At 57.0% G+C, this 19,297-nt stretch overlaps 4 protein-coding genes across 5 annotated transcripts; 2 read left to right on the top strand and 2 right to left on the bottom strand.

Annotated features, from left to right (window-relative positions):
- Positions 1-1,261: 1,261 nt before the first annotated feature.
- Positions 1,262-2,411, bottom strand: FAM167B (family with sequence similarity 167 member B). Its single transcript, XM_066564977.1, has 2 exons — positions 2,139-2,411; positions 1,262-1,795 (listed from the first exon to the last, which is right to left on the bottom strand). Exons 1-2 carry the CDS (start codon positions 2,409-2,411, stop codon positions 1,532-1,534), a joined length of 537 nt encoding a protein of 178 aa, XP_066421074.1. The 3' UTR covers positions 1,262-1,531.
- Positions 2,412-3,994: 1,583 nt separating this feature from the next.
- Positions 3,995-8,986, top strand: LOC136565964 (myotubularin-related protein 9-like). Of its 2 annotated transcripts, XM_066564881.1 has the most exons (11): positions 3,995-4,176; positions 4,367-4,426; positions 4,598-4,706; positions 4,863-4,988; positions 5,083-5,256; positions 6,095-6,312; positions 7,662-7,823; positions 7,901-8,042; positions 8,120-8,340; positions 8,432-8,583; positions 8,689-8,986. In XM_066564881.1, exons 1-11 carry the CDS (start codon positions 3,995-3,997, stop codon positions 8,871-8,873), a joined length of 1,731 nt encoding a protein of 576 aa, XP_066420978.1. In that variant the 3' UTR covers positions 8,874-8,986. The 2 variants fall into 2 exon arrangements, with proteins under 2 accessions (XP_066420978.1, XP_066420979.1); XM_066564882.1 differs by lacking the exon at positions 4,367-4,426.
- A 1,057-nt stretch (positions 8,987-10,043) lies between these two features.
- Positions 10,044-15,553, bottom strand: EIF3I (eukaryotic translation initiation factor 3 subunit I). Its single transcript, XM_066564990.1, is given in 12 exon segments — positions 10,044-10,407; positions 10,694-10,786; positions 10,970-11,043; positions 11,460-11,549; positions 11,827-11,937; positions 12,556-12,683; positions 13,414-13,563; positions 14,401-14,466; positions 14,953-15,040; positions 15,125-15,217; positions 15,423-15,514; positions 15,517-15,553. Coding segments are annotated over 12 exon segments (1,104 nt in total). The 3' UTR covers positions 10,044-10,325.
- On the top strand, positions 15,535-19,101 carry TMEM234 (transmembrane protein 234). Its single transcript, XM_066564991.1, has 5 exons — positions 15,535-15,564; positions 16,659-16,810; positions 17,969-18,035; positions 18,161-18,253; positions 18,776-19,101. Exons 1-5 carry the CDS (start codon positions 15,552-15,554, stop codon positions 18,835-18,837), a joined length of 387 nt encoding a protein of 128 aa, XP_066421088.1. The 5' UTR covers positions 15,535-15,551; the 3' UTR covers positions 18,838-19,101.
- Positions 19,102-19,297: the final 196 nt, after the last annotated feature.

Here is a 19,297-nt window from a genome sequence, read left to right as displayed (position 1 = left end):
CCCCTCTAACCTTGTGGGGTGCAGAGTCCCTCGAGCCTTTTGGGGTGCAGAGAGGATCCCCCCGAGCCTTACGGAGTGCAAAGCAGAGCCCCTCGAACCTTGTGGGGTGCAGAGCGGAGCCCCCCCGGATCTTTTGGGGTGCAAAGCGGAGTCCCTCGATCCTTTTGGGGTGCGGAGCGGAGCCCCCCGGGTGTTTTGGGGTGCGGAGCGGAGCCCCCCGGGTGTTTTGGGGAGCGGAGCGGAGCCCCCGGCCCCGCTGCGCCGCCGCTGTCCCCGCCTCGCCCCGGTTTCCGCCTCATGAGCGGAGCCGAGAGGAGCCCGGAGCCGTTCTCAGCTCGCCCCCGACCGCAAGAGCAGCGAGTGACAAACCCCGATGGCTTCCTGCCACCGCCGGTCCCGTGGCGAGGGCACGCTGAGAGCCCCGGGGGTGGCACCTGCTGCCAGCGCCCCTCTGTCCCTGCGCTGTCCCCGCTCTGTCCCTGCGCTGTCCCCTCTGTCCCTGCGCTGTCCCCGCTCTGTCCCTGCGCTGTCCCTGTGCTTCCCCCTCTGGGCCACCCTGCGCTCTCCCTGTTCCCCCCCAGTGTCCCCTCCTGGCACTGCCACCCTCCTCCCTGTGCCCCAATGTCCCCTGTGTGCGGTGGGACACTGCTCGGAGCCCCCTTGGGCTGTCACCGCCGTGTCACCGCCGCCCTGGGCAGCCTGAGAGCCGCGGTGACAAGGAGCGGAGGGGAGCCGCGGTGGCCCCGGGGGTGGCAGCGCTGTTTTAGGGACAGCGACCACAGCGACATTGTGCTGGCTGCTTTGATCGGGCGGGAAGCCGCAGGCACAGGCAGGAAGTGCAGAGGTGACAGGGCAGGGGGGATGCGGCAGCCTGGGGGCACATTCGGGCTCTGCTCGTGTCCTGGGAGGGAGGAGCGGCCCCCAAAATGATCAAAATGATCCCCAAGGCTCCCCTGGCGCTGCTTCACCCGGGGCTCTGTGAAAGTCGCATCCCCAAGTGGCACCTGGAGGTGTCACCCGCCAAAAAAAGGGCGGGAGTCACATCTGGAGGCACAGATGAGGAAAAGCCATCGGCTCCCAGCCTCAGCTCCTTTTATTCCACCTCAAAGCGCTGAACCCCACATTGCCCACGGGGCTGAACCCCAACAACCCCAGGGCCGGGCCCCAAAACGCCTCGGGGGGGTGGTGACACTCCTGTGCCCATGGGGATGGTGACACCTGTGGGGATGGTGACGCTCCTGTGCCCGTGGGGATGGTGACACCTGTGGGGATGGTGACACTCTGGGATGGTGACATTCCCGTGCCCTGGGGATAGTGACATTGCCATGCCCTGGGGACGATGGTGACACTCCCAGTGCCCCACAGGGTTGGTGACGCTCCTGTGCCCCACAGGGATGGTGACATCCCCGATGCCCTGGGGGCAACGGTGGCACCCACGGGCACGGTGACACTCCGCTGTCACCGCAGCGTGTCGCTGCCCCCAGAGTCCCGAGGGCCCCGAAATGCCCGCGGTGCCCCGGGCGGGGCGGGCTCAGCACAGCGAGAAGCGGCGGGAGTTGATGTTCATGCGGGTGACGCCGATGTGCTTGAGCGGCGTGGAGAGCAGGAAGGCGGCCTTGGGGGGGATGGTGCACAGCAGATCCGAGTCTTCCTCGCAGCCCTCGAGGCCGAAGGTGGCGTCGTCCAGCATCTCCTTGTGCTGGTGGCAGGCCTGCTCCACCTTCAGCCGGTGCAGCCGCGCCCGCAGCCGCATCAGCTGCTGCGCCAGCCGCTGGTCCAGGGCCTGCATCTCCCGCTGGGGGGACAAGGGAACCACCGTGGAGCCGCGGGAGCGGTGCCCGGGCAGCGGGGACGGCGCTCGGCCAGGCCACAAACCCGCGACCGCCCCGCGGTGCCAGGCTGGGCACGGCCACGGCTCGGATCGTGCCCTCCGTGCCACCCCCAGAGCGGCAGGACGGGGTGACGAGGGGGTGACCCCCACAAGGCCACGACCCCGGCAGGGCTGTGGCACCCCAGAGCCACAAAAACCTCGGGAAAATCCGATCCCTGCGCGCCCAGCAAGGCGAGCAGAGGAGCCCAGAGCCCCTGACGCTGCCGTGCCCGGCGTCCCCACCGCTCCGTGTCCCCGCGCCACTCACCAGCTCCGTCCTGAGCCACTCCAGAGCCGCCTCCACGGTGGCAAAGCCACAAACGCCACCAGGCTGCTGCTCCTGGGGGTGCGGGGGGCTCTGCGGTGCCCCGGGGGTGCCCCAGCGCTGCCCCCTCACCCGCGCCTCCCACTCCAGGTACGAGGGGCGCCGCGTCTGCAGCTTCAGCTTGGCCGCCAGCGCCTTCAGGCTCTCCAGGTTCTCCTGCTCCCAGGTGGGCTCCTCCTCGCCCAGTTCCTTGAATTTCAGCTGCCTGAAAGCCATGGTGGGACAGAGCGGAGCGGCCCCAAAACCCCGCGGATCTCTGCGCCCTCAACGCCTCCCCACGGGTGAATGAAGCCCCCGCCCTGCCCGCGACCACCCACCCACTCCCTGCCCCAGCTGCGCCCGCTTCCCGGCTATTTATCCACCCCTCGAGGACAAATCCGATGGGCAGGAATTTCCTTATCTAGAGGAGTATTTTTGGCTTGTTGCGTTGTTTTTTTTTTGGGGTTTTTTTTGGTAGCTTTTTTTATTTTTTATTTTTTTTTCCTTTTCTTTTCTTTTTTAACATCATTGTCTCCGCCTGGGAGGAGCCTCCCCGTTCCCGGACGGAGCCTTCGCCAGGCACGGAGGAGCGGGAATGATTTCATGATTTATCCGCGGCCTCAGCCGCCCCTCCCCGCTTCTTGGGGGGGCCCAAAAAAAAAAAACCGAGGAAGGAAAAAGAACCGGGGGGGGGGGGTGCCCAGGGGGGGCAGCCGGGGTCCCGCACCCGGACGGGACCTTAAGGTGGAGCCGCGTCCGGATCTGTCCTGCGCCACCTCCCCCGTGCCCGCCGGGCTCCAGGGGCAGCGGGGGTGGCTCAGGGGTCTCACCTGCCCACCCTCATCCCCTCCAGCCCCCCCAGAGTATCCCCAAAATCCCCCCCGTGCTCCCCCCGCGCCGCTCCCCAGTCCCGCTGTCCCCTCGCGTGTCCCCTCCCGCGGCCCCCCCGGGTCCCCTCGCTGTCGCAGCGCACGCAGGGACCCCAAACCCAGCCCCAAACCCAGCCCCAAACCCAGCCCCGGGCATCGCCGCCTCCCTCCGGGCCGGGCCACCTTAAACCCGACATCCGCCAGCCGGGCCGGGCCGGGCCGGGCTGTGCGGGGACATCGCCACCCCCCCTTCCATGCCGAGATGCCCCAGCTGCCCCTCCCGCAGCCCCAAACCCCCGCCCGAGCACCCCGAGCTCCCCCGCTGCCACCCCGGGGTCCCCTCCTTGCACCCCCAATCCCCTCCTTGCGCTCTGAGCTCTTCCTTGTCCCCTAAAATTCCCGTTTGTGCCCCAAAAGTCCTCTCCTTACGGCCGGCAGGTCCCTGTTGGCGCTCTGAGGTCCCGGCTTGTCCCCCCAGGTCCCCACCTGCCACCCAGCCCGAGCAGGTAAGCAGAGGGGTGCCCGGGCAGCAGCACCGCCACCCACCCTCCTCCTCCTCTTCCTCCTCCTCCTCTCCTGCCCCGTCCCCAGCCCCGGGGGTGGCTTTGGGGACAGCAGAGCCCGTGGGGACCGGGGTCGCTAACGGGGTCCAGCCCAGAGGGGCGGGGAAGGAGCGGGAGCTGCTCCCTGCGATCCCAAAAATCGCCCCCATAAATCCCCTCCAGCACAGCCAGCTCAGCCCTCCGTGCCTCAGTTTCCCCGCTGCCTGGCGGGGCCATGCCGCGTGCTGGAGGTGGCAATGTCACCACGGAGAGGGGACAGCGCGCCGCCTGACGCGCAGGGCAGGGGTTTCCAGGCGGGCCCAGAACCGCAGGATTTCCCCTTTTTTTTTTTTTTTTTTCTTTTTTTTTTTCCCTTTCCTTCTTCCCCGGCCGGGCCCAGGCGGCGCCCATGGAGTTCTCGGAGCTGATCAAGACGGCGACAGTGGAGGACGTGCTGCTGTCGCGACAGGGGCTGCCCGCGGTGCGGGGCACGCTGTGCATCACCAGCCACCACCTGCTGCTCTCCTCCTGCCCCCGCGGCGAGCTGGAGCTCTGGCTGCTCATCCGCAACGTGGACGCCGTGGAGAAGAGGTGGGGATGTCCCCAGGGCTGTCCCTGTCCCCTGTCCCTGTCCCTGAGCTGGAGGATCCCCCCCCTCTCCCGGTGGGCTCCCCACGGGCACCGCGCTGCGCCCGGGCACCGCGTCCTTCCTCTTCCTCCTCCTCTTCCTCCCGGGGGGGGCAGAGCGGGCATTGCCCCCTCTCCTCCTCCTCCTCCTCAGAGTGCAGAATTTAGGCTGGTACCAACCCCCCCGGAGCGGCGGCTCCCTGCGGGACACCAGGTTTGGCTTTTTTGGCTCTGTCCCCTCGCCCCATCCCGGCTGCGGTGGCAGATGAGAGCCTCAAATCCGGCACGGCCCCCGGGGGGGGGGAAGAGGGCGGCTCGGTGCTGTCGCCGTGTCCCCAAAGCAGCCCCGACTGTCCCCAAAGCAGCCCTGACCCCGCTCCCGCAGGGTCTGCGGCTCCTCCGGCACCATCACGCTGCGCTGCAAGGACCTGCAGGTGCTGCAGCTGGAGATCCCGGGCATGGAGGAGTGTCTGAACATCGCCAGCTCCATCGAGGTGAGCCCGGCCGGGCAGCAAAGGGTTGGAAAAGCGCTGCCGTGTTTGCTCTGGGTCCGGCATTAACTGGGTAAACACGGCGCTGGCACACGGCGCTGGCACACGGGGACAGTGCCAGCCCCGGTGTCCCCGAGCAGCCCCGGTGTCCCCGAGCAGGCGCTGTCCTCGGTGGACTCGGTGATGATGCTGTACCCGTTCTTCTACCGCCCCCCGAGCCTGCAGCTCCAGCAGGGTTGGCACCTCCGTGTCCCCGAGCGCCACTTCCAGCGGGTGGCCTCGCAGGTGAGCCCGCCCGGCTCGGACCCGCCGCCTTCCCCGCGCTCTGCCGCTCGTGTCGCTGATGTCGCTGATGTCGCTGATGTCGCCTCTCCCCCAGACGAGCCGCTGGCGGCTGAGCACCGTGAACAGCGATTTCAGCGCCTGCCCCTCGTACCCGCCCGCCGTGCTGGTGCCCGCGGCCGTGGCCGATGACACCGTGGCGAGGGCGGCGCGGTTCCGGCAGGGCGGGCGCTTCCCCGTCCTCAGCTACTTCCACCCCAAAAACGGCACCGTGAGTCCGGGCCGCCCCTCTGCCGGCCCCCGCTACAGCCCCCGGCCTCTCCAAAGGGGGATTCCATCGTCTGAGGATTCCAGAATTGGGTGGGAAGGGATCCTAGAGCTCATCCAGCCCCACCCCTGCCATGGCAGGGACACCTCCCACTGTCCCAGGGTGTTCCAGCCTGGCCTTGGGCACTGCCAGGGATCCAGGGGCAGCCACAGCTGCTCTGGGAAAACCATTCCACCCCCTCCCAGGGAAGAATTCCTTCCCAACATCCCATCCATCCCTGCCCTCTGCCAGTGGGAAGCCATTCCCTGTGTCCTGTCCCCAATCTCTTACCCCAAATCCCTCTCCAGCCCTCCTGGACCCACTTTAGGCTCTCTAAGGTCACACCCTGGAGACCTCTCTCCTCCAGGTGGACATTCCCTGTGTCCTGTTCCCCAGTCTCTTATTCCCAAATCCCTCTTCAGCCCTCCTGGAGCCCTCTCTCCTCCAGACTGGATATTCCCAGCTGTGCAATCCCTTATCCCAAATCCCTCTCCAGCCCTTCTGGATCCCCTTTAGGCTCTCTAAGGTCACACCCTGGAGCCCTCTCTCCTCCAGGTGGACATTCCCTGTGTCCTGTTCCCCAATCCATTATCCCAAATCCCTCTCCAGCCCTCCTGGATCCCCTTCAGACTCTCTAAGGTCACACCCTGGAGCCCTCTCTCCTCCAGGTGGACATTCCCTGTGTCCTGTTCCCCAATCCCTTATCCCAAATCCCTCTCCAGCCCTCCTGGAGCCCCTTCAGGCTCTCTGAGGCCCCCCTGGCGCCCTCTCGCCCGTCCCCAGCCGTGTCCCCTGTCCCCAGGCCCTGCTCCGCAGCAGCCAGCCGCTGACAGGCCCCAACCGGCGGCGCAGCCGTGAGGACGAGCAGCTCCTGGGGACGATCCTGGCCGAGGGCGAGCGCGGCTTTGTCCTGGACACGCGCTCGGCGCAGGCGGCCAAGCAGGCGCGGATCAGCGGCGGCGGCACCGAGCACAAATCCGCCTACCCCGGCTGGCGGCGGCTGCACCGCGCCCTGGACAGGTGAGGACGGCGCTGCCACAGCTCGGGGAAAATCCCCTCCTCGCCGGGATTTGCTCCTGGGGAGCTGGGAAGCCTCAGCTCCTCCTGCGTTGCTGCTCCGGGATGTGGGCTGGAGCTGGTTTATCCAGCATGGGAATTGTTTTAACTTCATGGCCAGACACGGCCAGATGGGTCGAGGCTCTGAGGAGTCACCAGCTTGCACTGACATTCTTGTTAAGCCTTCTGTAAGTATCCTTTCTCTATTCTTTAGGATACTTTAGTATAGCGTTCATATAATGTAAATATCTAAATGAATATCTAAATAAATATCTAAATAAATACATAAATAAATACATACATAAATACATAAATAAATACATAAATATAGAATATAAATATACAATATAACTAATAATATAAATATATAATATAAATATTATTGTACTATATAATATAGTATAATAATACAATATTATATAATACAATAATACATAATACATAATATAGAATAATACAATACAATATAATCTATAATACAAAACATAATACATAGTATAGAATATAATGTAATATATAATATAAAATATAATGTAATATATAAATATAACATAAAATATAACATAAAATACAACATAAAATATAAAATATAAAATATAACATATAACATATAACATATAATATATAACATATAATATGAAATAAAATGTAATGTAAAATATAATGTAATATACTGTAATATAAAATAGAAATTATACAATACAATACAATAATAAATCAGCCTTCTGAGTACATGGAGTCAGATCCTCAATTCCTCCTTCATCCTGGGGACCGTCACAAATACCACAGGGTAGGGCAGGGTGCTGTCCCCTGTGTGACAGTGCCACCGTGTCCCCCCTGTCCCCTGTGTCCCCAGGGGCCGTGTGCTGCAGGACAGTTTCTCCAGGCTGGTGGAGCTGTGACAGTGATCCCCGTGTGTGACAGTGTCCCCCGTGTGTGACAGTGTCCCCGTGTCCCCAGGGGCCGTGTGCTGCAGGACAGTTTCTCCAGGCTGGTGGAGCTCTGCAGTGTCCCCGTGTGTGACAGTGATCCCCGTGTGTGACAGTGTCCCCGTGTCCCCAGGGGCCGTGTGCTGCAGGACAGTTTCTCCAGGCTGGTGGAGCTCTGCAGTGTCCCCGTGTGTGACAGTGTCCCCCGTGTGTGACAGTGTCCCCGTGTGTGACAGTGTCCCCCGTGTGTGACAGTGATCCCTGTGTGTGACAGTGTCCCCCGTGTGTGACAGTGTCCCCGTGTGTGACAGTGTCCCCGTGTGTGACAGTGATCCCTGTGTGTGACAGTGTCCCCCGTGTGTGACAGTGTCCCCGTGTCCCCAGGGGCCGTGTGCTGCAGGACAGTTTCTCCAGGCTGGTGGAGCTCTGCAGTGACCCTGCTGTGACCATGGAGCGCTGGCTGGGCCGCCTGGACAGCAGCCGCTGGCTCGGCCACGTCAAGGCCGCCCTGAGCACGGCCTGCCTGGCTGCCCAGTGCCTGGACAGGTAAGGGAGCCCCAGCTCGCCCGCCCTGCCCCTCTGTGAGCCCCCAGCATGACCCCAAAGCCGGGCTGGCCCCGCAGGGAGGGCTGCACGGTGCTGGTGCACGGCGCCGAGGGCACGGACACCACGCTGCTGGTGACGGCGCTGGCCCAGCTGATCCTGGACCCCGCCTGCCGCACCCTGGACGGCTTCCAGGGGCTGCTGGAGCGGGAATGGATCCAGGTGAGGGAGTTCTGAGCAGGGTGGGGGGCCCAGCCTGGCCGGGGGCCGCACTCTGGGTCACCATGGGGGTCCCACAGGCCGGGCACCCCTTCCAGCTGCGCTGCGCCCGCTCCGCCTCCTCCCACGCCCGGGGCAAGCAGGAGGCTCCCGTTTTCCTCCTCTTCCTGGACTGCGTGTGGCAGCTGAGCCGGCAGTTCCCCCTCTCCCTGGAATTTGGGGAGCAGCTGCTGCTCACCCTCTTTGACAACGCCTACGCCTCGGCCTACGGCACCTTCCTGTGCAATAACGAGAGGGAGAGGTGGGTGCGGGGGACAAACCCCTCCTGTCACAGCTCAGGTGACACCAAACCCTGCTGGGGACTGGGATGGGTCCCCCCTGTGCCCCCACAGGAGCCTGTGTAAGGTGAAGGAAAGCACCCACTCGCTGTGGGCATGGCTGAACCAGCCCGAGGAGAGGCACAAGTACCTGAACCCTCTGTACTCACACAACCCCTTGGTGATCTGGCCCTGCGTGGAGCCCCAGAGCATCCAGCTGTGGCAGGGTGAGTGGGATCCTCCCAAAATCCACCCTCAGAGCTCAGGGGCGGCTGCTCTGCCTCTCCCTCTCTGACAGGGCTGAGCTCAGCCCCAGTCCCTCCTCTCTCCAGGCTTTTTCCTGCGGTGGATCCGTCCCTCCCAGCACCTGGAGGAGGCCTGGGGGCAGATCCGGAGGTTGGTGCAGGGGAACAGCTCCTCCCTCCAGGAGAGCACAGGGAAAAGGCAGAGCCAGCCCCTCCCTGAGCCCCCTGCAGGGACAGGGAATGGTGAACTGGGGACAGCAGGGACAAGGTGACACTGGATTGTCCCATGGAAGGGCTGTGCAGGACACAGAGCCCGTGGGCAGAGCTTTCCCAGCCTTCAGCTGCCCAACCTGAGCTTGTTTCAGTAAATTTCTCTCCCAGCCTTTGCCTGTGTCCTGCTCTTCCATAAGGAAGCTGCTTCTCCCCACTGGGATTGCAGCAGGGCCCGTGGATGGTTCTGGGGCTGAAGGGCAGCAGATGACACCAAAAATCCAGGAGATCACACAGAAAACCCCAGCAGATCACACCAAAAAATCCAGCAGATCATACCAAAAAAATCCAGCAGAACACACCAAAAAAACCCCCAGCGGATCACACCAAAAAAACCCAGCAGATCACACTGAAAAAGCCCCTAGATCTCAAAAAAAAAAAAACCCCAGCAGATCACACCAAAAAAACTCCAGCAGATCACACTGAAAAAGCCCAACAATCACACCAAGAAACCCCAGGAGATCACACCAAGATCCCCAAGAACCCCAGCAGATAACACCAAAAAAAACCAACAATCACACCAAAAAACCCCAGGAGATCACACTGATAAACCCCAGGAGATCACATCAAAAACCCCAAAAGATCACACAAAACCCCAGCAGATCACACAGGAAAACCCCCCAGCAGATCACACCAAAAAAAACCCCAAAAAATCACCAAAAAAACCCCACCAGGACACACAAACCCAACATCTGCCCCCGAAATCCCACAGGCTGCAGCCTCTGTGGTGCCAGCAGCTCCGAGCCCAGAGCCAGCCTGGGAATTCTGCCCTTGAGCCCAGTTTTGAGGAAGGAAAAAGGAACAACATAAAAGAGCCAGGAGGGTGGGAGGGTGAGGATCTGCACAGGAGCTCCCAGGGCAGGAAAAGGAAATATCTGTTCCATGAGGGAGCTGGCTCGGGGTCAGCCCAGCAGATAACGGAGCAGCAGGGCCAGGCGCGTGCAAAACAATTCCTGGCTGCTGCTTTTGCAGCTTCTTCACACTCCAGGGCAGGGCCTGAGGCTGTGGAGCCTCCCTGGGAGGGAGTTCATGGATGGGAAGAGGTCCCAGGAGGAGCAGCACTGCTCCAAGGGTGTGGAACAAATGACAACAGAGCTGGCAAAACAAAGTCCTTGGGTTCATTTTGATCCAGATGGGGAAAACCAACCTAAAAAAAAACCCCACAGAGGCGCTTTTCCTTGTGTTTAGAAAATATTTCTATTTATTTCCTCTTTTTTTCCCCACCCCCTGGTTTATAAATATGCCCAGCAGGGCAGGCAGCCAACCCAGTTCCCTTCACTCTTGCCCCAGTAAAAGCCACTGGAGTTCCCACTTCCCCAATTTCCCACAGCTCCCCCCAAAATCGCTGCCAAGAACAACTTCAGGCCTTTCCTGCAGTCCTGTGGTGGAGCCCCTGGGCTGGGCAAGGGGTTGGAGAAGGGAAAAGAAGAGGAGAGGAGAGGGAAATTCCTCCTTCAGGCTTCAAACTCGAACTCGAAGTACTGGGGATCGAAGTAATGGATGCGGACGTAGCCGTCCTCACCCCCACTGCTGTAGCTGCAGGGAGGAAAGGAAAAGTCAGGAATGGCAAAGTCAGGAATGCTGCTGGCAGCAAAACCAGGAAGTTTGGCCTTCCCACCCACTCCTGAAACTGATACAGGAATCACAAAGCGGAAAACAAAAATCAGGGATGTGGCCCAAGCGTGGGGCAGGGTGTGGGCGACTCCCTGGGCTGGCTCAGGATGGGAGAATTCAGGGCCTGGTTCCATTCCCAGCCTGAGTCTGGTCACATCCCAGTTCAAAAGTGGAACTGGGTGGACTGGGGACACTGCAAGGCTCTCACCTCTTCCCATCAGGGTGGAAGGCCACGCTGTTGATGGGCCCAAAGTGTCCCTTGACTCTGCCAAACTCCTCCTCAAAAGCCAAGTGGAAGAACCTGGGAGGAGGAAGATTGAAATTGTCACAAACCCGGGAGGGACAAAACCACAGAATCCTCAAAAACAAAAGAAAAAGAGCTCAAGGGTTTCTCCAGCACTGCCAAGTTCCCAAAGGAAAGGGAAGAGCAATCCCTGGGGTGCTCTGGGTGAGGATTTTCCCTGCCACAGGGAGAAGGACCAACCTGGCCTCGAATTTGCCAATCCTGGTGGAGGTTGTGGTCACATCCATGGCCTCCTGCCCTCCTCCCAGCACCACCTGCAGGGGAGGGAAACCAGAGAAACCAAAACCAGAGCCCTTCAGTGCTTCCCTCTGGGATTGGGGGAATCCTGGCATCACCGGGGTTGGGAAAAACCTCCAACACTGATCTCCACCTTGAAACCAGTTTAGGGCAGTGAGTGCCTGGCCCAGAGGTTCCCTGGCCACTTCCAGAGGTGGTGACTGCCTCCAGCACTTCCCACAAATGCCACAAAGCCACCAGCAGGCTCCAGCCCCCTGAGGAATTCCCCCCTCCCTGGCACGTTCCATCAGAGCACACCAGACTTTGCTCCCAGTGCCTGACCCAGCAAAAACTCCCCAGGTTCATTGCAGAGCCCTGGTTTTGGGCTGGACTGGGAAGAGCCACGATGCAGGAATGCCAGGATCAGTGACAGCCTGAGGGAGCTCATCCTTACGTGGTCAAAGATGGGGGAAAGGGCAGCAGAGTTCACCGGCCGCTCCGTGCGGAACGTCTTCAGGTGCTCCAGGGATGTGCAGTCAAAGAGCTGCAGGGGAAAAAAGAGATCAATTCATTAATTATCTCCAGCTGCTGGGCCTCACCTGCGTGGATGTTCCCTCTCCAAGATCAAATCCCAAAAATATTCCCCCAGAAAGGGAAATCTTCCACCTTCCAGAATTTAAACTGCAAATGTTCTACGGAAATACCAAAATATTTCATTTTCAATGCTTGGCTGTTCATTCCCTTTCTCACTGAACATTCCCAATGGAAAAAAAAAAACTGTGAGGAGAGATCCTGCCAGGAAATGTGCAGGAAAAGCTCACCTTGGCTGTGTTATCCTTGGAAGCAGTGATGAACATGGTCATGTCCCTGGAGGTCTGGATGTCGTTGATTTGCTTGGTGTGCTCCTTGATATTGGAGAGCTGCTCCCCTGACTGGAGGGGAAAGGGAGTTTTCAGGGAGCTGGGAAGTGATTCCCTCATTAAAAATTACATGGAATGGAACCCTGGAAGTGATTCCCTCATTAAAAATAACATGGAATGGAACCCTGGAAGTGATTCCCTCATTAAAAATTACATGGAATGGAACCCTGGAAGTGATTCCCTCATTAAAAATAACATGGAATGGAACAGGGAATGCTCAGGGTGGGAATTTAGGAATGGATTCAGTTCCACGTCTCTGTGCTGTGACAATTCCAGCCTCGCTCAGGGGAGCCTCAGATTTAAACAGGGAAAGGGAAGAGGAATTTTCAGGGAGCTGGGAAGTGAAGCCCTCATTAAAATCAACATGGAACAGAAGAGATGATGGAATAAAACCTGGAATGCTCTGGGCTGGAAGGGAATTTAGGAAGGGAATTCAGGAAGGGAATTCAGGAAGGGAATTCAGGAAGGGAATTCAGGAAGGGATTCAGTTCCGCACCCTGTGCTGTGCCGACTCCAGCCTCACTCAGGGCACCCCCGTATTTCAATGATCCTTGCTGAAGCTGCTGTTTGGAGCCCCCAAATCCCACATCCCAGCCCTGATCCCCCCAGGAATGCTGCCCAGGCCCTGACCTTGGCACTGAACTGGTTGAGCTCCCCGTTCTCGTGGCCAGCAATGATGAACTCCCCGAGCGGGCCCCACACGGCGCTGGTGATCTTGGAGTCACTGCAGGGAATCTTCATGTAGGGCTCGTTGTTCTCTGGGGCAGGGAAGGAGCAATCAAGCCACCCACAGCCACCATTGATCCCTTTGTGCCCCATGCTCAGCCTGGATTTGGGATTTTTCCAGCATTTCAAGGCGGATTTTTATTTATGGAGCTCAGATTTCCAGGGGCAGCATTTTGGAATCTCGTAGGGAAGAGGATGAAGGAATTGTGTCCTTGCTGATGTGATCACCCCCCTCCCAGCAAAGAGATTTTTTTAGGGAAATTCAATTTTCACATGCAGGAATTCAGGGTGAACCCCCTGCTGCAGCATTCCCACAAATTGGCTCTTCCCTGTTCCTGATGCTCCTGAGGTAAAAGGGGTTTGTTTGGGAGCTTTATAATCCCCTATAAAATTAAGATTTATCCTTTTATGTCCCATGCTTAGCTTGGATTTGGGCTTTTCCAGCATTTCAAGGTGGATTCCTTGGTGATTTTTATTTATGGAGCTCAGATTTCCAGGGAGCTCAGGGGCAGCATTTTGGAATCCCATAAGGAAAGGGGATGAAAGAATTGTGTCCTTGCTGATGTGATCACCCCACAACCACTCCAAATCATCCAGCAAAGAGATTTTTTAGGGCAGCATCCCCTCTGCTCCATCCCTGAAAACGCTCCAGGTTAGAGCAACTTGGGATAGGGAAAGGAATCCCTGCCCATGGGAATGGGGTGAGGTTTAACCCCAAAAAGCACAGTGGGACCCCAGAGGGGGATTCCCCTGGCCCCTCACCGATCTGGCTGGGGTCCCTGAGGTCGAAGAAGCTGACAAAGCACTGGTAGCCCATCTGCTTGTCCGTGGAGAACATGATGATGTTCCCTCCAAAGTCGAAGCCGCACGTCCTCACGGCCGAGCTGGTCTTCACCAGGGCCAGCTGCTTCCCTGGGGAGCAGAGCAGGGGAAAAGGGATTTTTCAGGGAGCTGGGAAGGGATTTCCTAATTGAAAACACCTCGGGAGAGCATGGAATGGAAGCTGGAATGGTCTGGGTGGGAATTAAGCAGCGGATTCAATTCCGCGTCTCTGCGCTGCGACAATTCCAGCCTCGCCCAGGGGAACCTCAAACTTTAAAAAGGAGAGGGGAAGAGGAGTTTTGAGGGAGCTGGGGAGGGATTTCCTCATTAAAAAAACACCTTGGGAGAGCATGGAATAAAATCCTGGAATGCTCTGGGTGGGAATTAAGGAGTGGATTCAGTTCCACACCCTGCACTGAGGTGTCAGTTCCAGCCTCGCTCAGATTTTACCAGATCAGGGGAGGAGGAATTTTCATGGAGCTGGGAAATGATTCTCTCATTCAAAACACCCATCCTCATTGGGAGAAGGTGCTGGAATAGAATGGAACCTGGAATGCTCTGGGTGGGAATTTAGGAATGGATTCAGTTCCACACCTTCTGCTGAGGTGTCAATCCCAGCCTCGCTCAGGGCAGCCTCAGATTTTAGCAGAAGAGGGGAAGAGGAATTTTCAGGGAGCTGCAAAGTGATTTCCTCATTAAAAACACCTTGGGAGAACATGGAATAAAATCCTGGAATGGTTTGGGTGGGGAGGGAATTTAGGAATGGATTCAGTTCCAGGTCCCTGCTCTGTGTCAGTTCCAGCCTTGCTTGGGGGAGCCTCAGATTTTAACAGGGGAGGGGAAGAGTCCCAGCTGTGTCCCCCAGGCCCAGGGATGTCCCAGTTGTGTCCCAGTTGTGTCCCCCAGGGGGATCTGGGCTGGCCTCACCTGTCTCACAGTCCCACAGGCGGCAGCTGTTGTCTGCAGAGCCGGTGAGGACGTGCCTGGTGTCCCCTGGGCCACCATTAAGGGAAAATCAGCCCCAAATTCCACTGCCTGGGCACTCACAGAACGGTTCTGAACCCAAAAAAAGGGAATTTTGGGCCAAAATCTGCCCCAGGGAAAGGAATACAGAGCACAAGTGTTCTCATGGCAAACCCCATCTTTTCCCCATGAAATTTAAAAGAAAGGGTTCAGTTTTTTACATTTAAACAATTTTTCCACACTTTTATCTCTGCAGCCTGTGGAAAACTTCCCCAAATATCCAGAGAAGCAGCAAAAGGCACAACAAACCTAGAAATCCATTGGAATGTTATTTCAAATGGGAAAACACCCAAAAAATGGGAAAAGAAGAGGCAGCAGAAGGAATGGATTCAGTTTAAAAGAAGAATTTAAATGCTGCTCTTGGAGAGGAATATGAGGAGCAGCCGGGAGGAAGCACCGGGAATGATTCAGACACTAAAATATGAAATAAAACCGGTTTTTGGGATCAAAGGATACAGTCAGCATCCACACACCACACAGCTCCCGTGTGCCCATTGTAGGTTCCCAACCTCTCGCCGTTCACCGAATACCAAACATTGACAATCTGCGAGGAGGAGGGAAAAAAAAAGATATTAAAATTAAGGATTAATTAATGGACGGTTAATTAGCGGGGGTGGGGAGCACTCACGGGATCCTTGGCCACAGTGAACAGCAGGTCTCCCTCGCGGTTGTATTTGATCTGAGTGATGGAGCGCTCATGGCCTTGCAGCAGGATGGGCTTCTGTAATTAATGATTAAATAATTAATGAGGGTGAGGACGGGGTGGGGGGGCGAGCGCAGCCCCTGGTCCGAGGCTCCTGGGACGCGGGGGGGCGGCCAAGCCGCCCCCTCACGCCCAGGAGTCTCGGACCGGGGACGCGGAGCCGCTAAATCATCGGTGGGACCAAACCTCGCGGCCCCCGAGCCCGCGGCCATCCCGCTCTCACCATGGCGGCCACGCTGAGGTCTGCGGGGGGCGGCACTTCCGGGATGGCGGCGGCGCGCCGGAAATACGTCGCTGTCTCCATGGTAACAACGGCGCTTCCGGTAAAAGCAGGAAGTGCGGCGGCGTTGCCATGGCGACCGCGGGTGAGGGGGAAGTGATGGCGGCGCGGGGAGGGTTTGGTTGGGAAGGGGGGAAACGTGGCTGGGGGGGCCTGAGGGGGTGCGAGGAAGTTGGGGAGGGGGGGTCGGGCTCTTGTGGCAGGACGGGAGCGTAGAGCGGAGCTGTCAGTCCCGCGGGCGGGGACGGCTGGGGCTGCTCCGAGCGCCATCCGGCCGGGCCTCGGGCTCTGGCCGGTGCTGAGGGTGATGCCTTGAGGGACTCCCTGGAGCAGAGGCTGGACGCAGTTAAAGAATAAAACAGGGATTTATTGAAAATCCTTCAAAGCGTACATCCTGGGCAGTACAAGAGCCTGGCTGTGGCTACACCCAAGATGGACCCTGAGTCACGAGTTTTCACACTTTTATAAGTTTTGGTCCATTTCCATATGGGGTTAACTGTCCAATTCCAGCTCCAGGTGATGCAGTCCCACCCTCCCAGTTTGCTCCTCTCCATTCCTGCTGTTTGCACTTTTTGGGGCTGAGACTGCAGCGGTGTCCTTGGTTGTGGGGCTGGAAACTGCTTGTGGGACTGAGCTGTGAGGAGAACTTCCTAAAACACTGTGTTCAGAGTCCCACCCTGAGGCAGTGCAGAGTATGAAAAATATAAAACCTAAAACTGAAGGCATCAAGGGGGCTGAGACCGGGCTGGCTCCATGGCTCTGACCCCAATGTTCCCAGGGCTGGGCTGGCCCCATGGCTCTGAGCCCGCTGTTCCCAGGGCTGGGCTGGCCCCATGGCTCTGACCCTGGTGTTCCAGAGGCTGGGCTGGCTCCATGGCTCTGACCCCAATGTTCCCAGGGCTGGGCTGGCCCCATGGCTCTGAGCCCTCTGTTCCAGAGGCCGGGCTGGCTCCATGGCTCTGACCCCAATGTTCCCAGGGCTGGGCTGGCTCCATGGCTCTGACCCTGGTGTTCCAGAGGCTGGGCTGGCTCCATGGCTCTGACCCCGGTGTTCCCGGGGCCGGGCTGGCTCCATGGCTCTGAGCCCGGTGTTCCAGAGGCTGGGCTGGCCCCATGGCTCTGACCCTGGTGTTCCAGAGGCTGGGCTGGCTCCATGGCTCTGAGCCCGCTGTTCCGCAGGGCAGGCGCTGGCCCTGGCGCTGGTGGCCGCGCTGTGGGGCGGTACCGGGCCGTTCCTGAGGGCGGCGGCGGCGGGCATGGAGGAGCTGCAGGGCCGGGGCCGCCTGCGGCAGCTGCTGGCAGAGCTGCGCTTCCTCAGCCTCAACTGCCAGGTGAGAGCCCGCCCGTTATAAATTATAAATATCACTAATGGCGTTCTTTCTCCTTGGTGTGTTGGCTTCTGCAAGTTATTACTAATCACAAAGATCCTGATATAGTGCAATTTGTAATCCCTTTTGACTGTAATATGATATGATATATGATATGATATAATATAATATAATATAATTATTAGATATTAATCTAATGTATAATATAATATAATATAATATAATATAATATAATATAATATAATATATAATAATAAATCAATGTAATAGATAATATATAATGTAATTATTATATGTTAATATAATATATAATATAATTAATATAAAGTAATTATATGTAAGGTAATGTTATAATATAATATAAATATTATATAATCAGTTTTTGTATGCACTGTGTAGTTTATATAAATAATGATGTGATAAATATAGCTTAGACCTTCTCATGCTATTAAAGTAGAAACTATGTGCTGTTAAATACTTTTATTTGTGGAACTAACTCACATAATAGTGTAAAATAGCTCTGTTAGTTCAAGGTATTTGTGGACTGCCTTATCTGAATCATAAGGTAACAGTAACAAGAACCAGGACATCAAGAGAAAAAGTAAACTTTGCTGAAAGTTTAGTATCCTTGCTGAAAGTCCAGTATCCACAATTCCCCATCCTCAGGGGGTTATTCCTGCAGAATTCCCACCTCTCCCAGGTGTCCTGGCCAATCCCCCCGACCCTGGGCTGGCACTGGCACTGACAAAACCACAGAATCCTCAAAAACAAAAGAAAAAACAAAAAAAAAAAGAGCTCAAGGGTTTCTCCAGCACTGCCAAGTTCCCAAAGGAAAGGGAAGAGCAATCCCTGGGGTGCTCTGGGTGAGGATTTTCCCTGCCACAGGGAGAAGGACCAACCTGGCCTCGAATTTGCCAATCCTGGTGGAGGTTGTGGTCACATCCATGGCCTCCTGCCCTCCTCCCAGCACCACCTGCAGGGGAGGGAAACCAGAGAAACCAAAACCAGAGCCCTTCAGTGCTTCCCTCTGGGATTTGGGGAATCCTGGCATCACCGGGGTTGGGAAAAACCTCCAAGACTGAGCCCAGCATTGAAACTGGAACCAGTTTGGAGCAGTGAGTGCCAGGTGGGACCCTCAGGCAGCTCCGTGTTCTCCTGCAGTACCTGGTGCCCTTCCTGCTCAACCAGGCTGGATCTCTGCTCTTCTACCTCACCTTGGCCTCCACAGGTCAGCTCCTGCTGCTTGTTTTGGGGTGGTTTGATGGGATTTTATGGGTCAGTGATTCAGCCAAACAGCTGCCTTGGAATAATCCCAAATAAATCAAATTTCTCCATCTGGATCTTGCATTTCAGACCTGTCCGTGGCAGTGCCACTCTGCAACTCCCTGGCTTTGGTTGTGACCTTGGTGACTGGGAAAATCCTGGGAGAGGACATTGGGGGGAAAAGTGAGTCCCACTTCCAGCATTTCCTCAAGAAATCAGCTTTTATTGGATTGAGATTATTTGATTTGTAATGTGGGAATTTGATTTTTAATGTGGGGGATTTGATTTTAATGTATAATTTAATTTATAATCTAATCTGAGGACACCAAATACCCCACAAGGCTTGAACTGGGTCAGAGCAGCTTTGGCTGCAGGGAATTGAAATGGGAATGGAAAATGGGATTTTTTTTTTCCCATTGAAAAGGGAAAGGGAATTGAAACAGATTTTTGGGCAGGACTGGTGAATTTAAAGTCAGAATTGGCTGTTTAAAGCTAAAAGGATTTAAATTTCCCTCAGGAGATGTTTAACCATGAGTAAAATGCCCACCATGGAAAAAGAGTGGCCCAAAAGCCAACGTGCCCTGCTCAGGTGGTCAGGAAAAAGCAGGAAATTGGGGAATTTCAAACTGCAGGAGCTGGAGGTGGTTGTTTGGGGCAGATTCCCAGTTTTTCCCCATTCACTGATTCTGGATTTGTTCCTTCCAGGAGCTGTGGCAGGAATGCTGCTCACCATGCTGGGGGTGTCCCTCTGCCTGGCTGGGGCCTGAGGCAGCAGCAGAGGCTGACCCAGGGTCCTGCCCGGGCCTGGGGGCGCTCCTGGCCCAGCCCCACCTGGGAAGGGGTTTTGGGATGGATCCCAAACAAAACCCATGGGCTGCACCCCCAGGGTGGCCCCACTGCAGGGACAGCAGCCAGGTTTGTGCCTTGAGGGGATTTTGGTGGCTTTTTGAAGGCCACAGTGACCAAAGGCCACCGTGTCTTGTCCAGCACTGAAGGGGGGTAAGAAAGGGTTAATAAATTATCCAGTGTGACCTCCTGGCACTGATGGATTTTTTGATTAGCCCAAACCCTTCTGAGCACCCCTAAACCCTTCAACCAGCCCCTCACTGAGCCCAAACTCCTCTGCAAAGCCCAAACCAAACCCTTCTGGCCACCCCAAACCCTCCTGAGCACCCCAAAACCTTCAACCAGCCCCTCACTGAGCCCAAATCCTTCCAGCCACCCTAA

The sequence above is a fragment of the Molothrus aeneus genome, chromosome 23 (genome assembly GCF_037042795.1).
Source record: "Molothrus aeneus isolate 106 chromosome 23, BPBGC_Maene_1.0, whole genome shotgun sequence".
Lineage (NCBI taxonomy): Eukaryota > Metazoa > Chordata > Aves > Passeriformes > Icteridae > Molothrus > Molothrus aeneus.
Note: the sequence above shows the minus strand (reverse complement) of the source record. Positions and strands in the feature narration are given on the sequence as shown.

What these genes read in the sequence shown, in the direction of transcription:
- TMEM234 (XM_066564991.1), top strand. An exon ending in TCCTCAGCCTCAACTGCCAG is followed by an intron (nt 16,811 to 17,968) that starts GTGAGAGCCCGC and finishes GTTCTCCTGCAG; the next exon opens with TACCTGGTGCCCTTCCTGCT. An exon ending in CCTCACCTTGGCCTCCACAG is followed by an intron (nt 18,036 to 18,160) that starts GTCAGCTCCTGC and finishes CTTGCATTTCAG; the next exon opens with ACCTGTCCGTGGCAGTGCCA.
- LOC136565964 (XM_066564881.1), top strand. Translation starts at nt 3,995, where the DNA reads ATGGAGTTCTCGGAGCTGATCAAGACGGCGACAGTGGAGGACGTGCTG. An exon ending in TGGAGCGGGAATGGATCCAG is followed by an intron (nt 8,043 to 8,119) that starts GTGAGGGAGTTC and finishes GGGGTCCCACAG; the next exon opens with GCCGGGCACCCCTTCCAGCT. An exon ending in TGCAATAACGAGAGGGAGAG is followed by an intron (nt 8,341 to 8,431) that starts GTGGGTGCGGGG and finishes GTGCCCCCACAG; the next exon opens with GAGCCTGTGTAAGGTGAAGG.
- FAM167B (XM_066564977.1), bottom strand. Translation starts at nt 2,411, where the DNA reads ATGGCTTTCAGGCAGCTGAAATTCAAGGAACTGGGCGAGGAGGAGCCC. An exon ending in AGTGGCTCAGGACGGAGCTG is followed by an intron (nt 1,796 to 2,138) that starts GTGAGTGGCGCG and finishes TTGTCCCCCCAG; the next exon opens with CGGGAGATGCAGGCCCTGGA.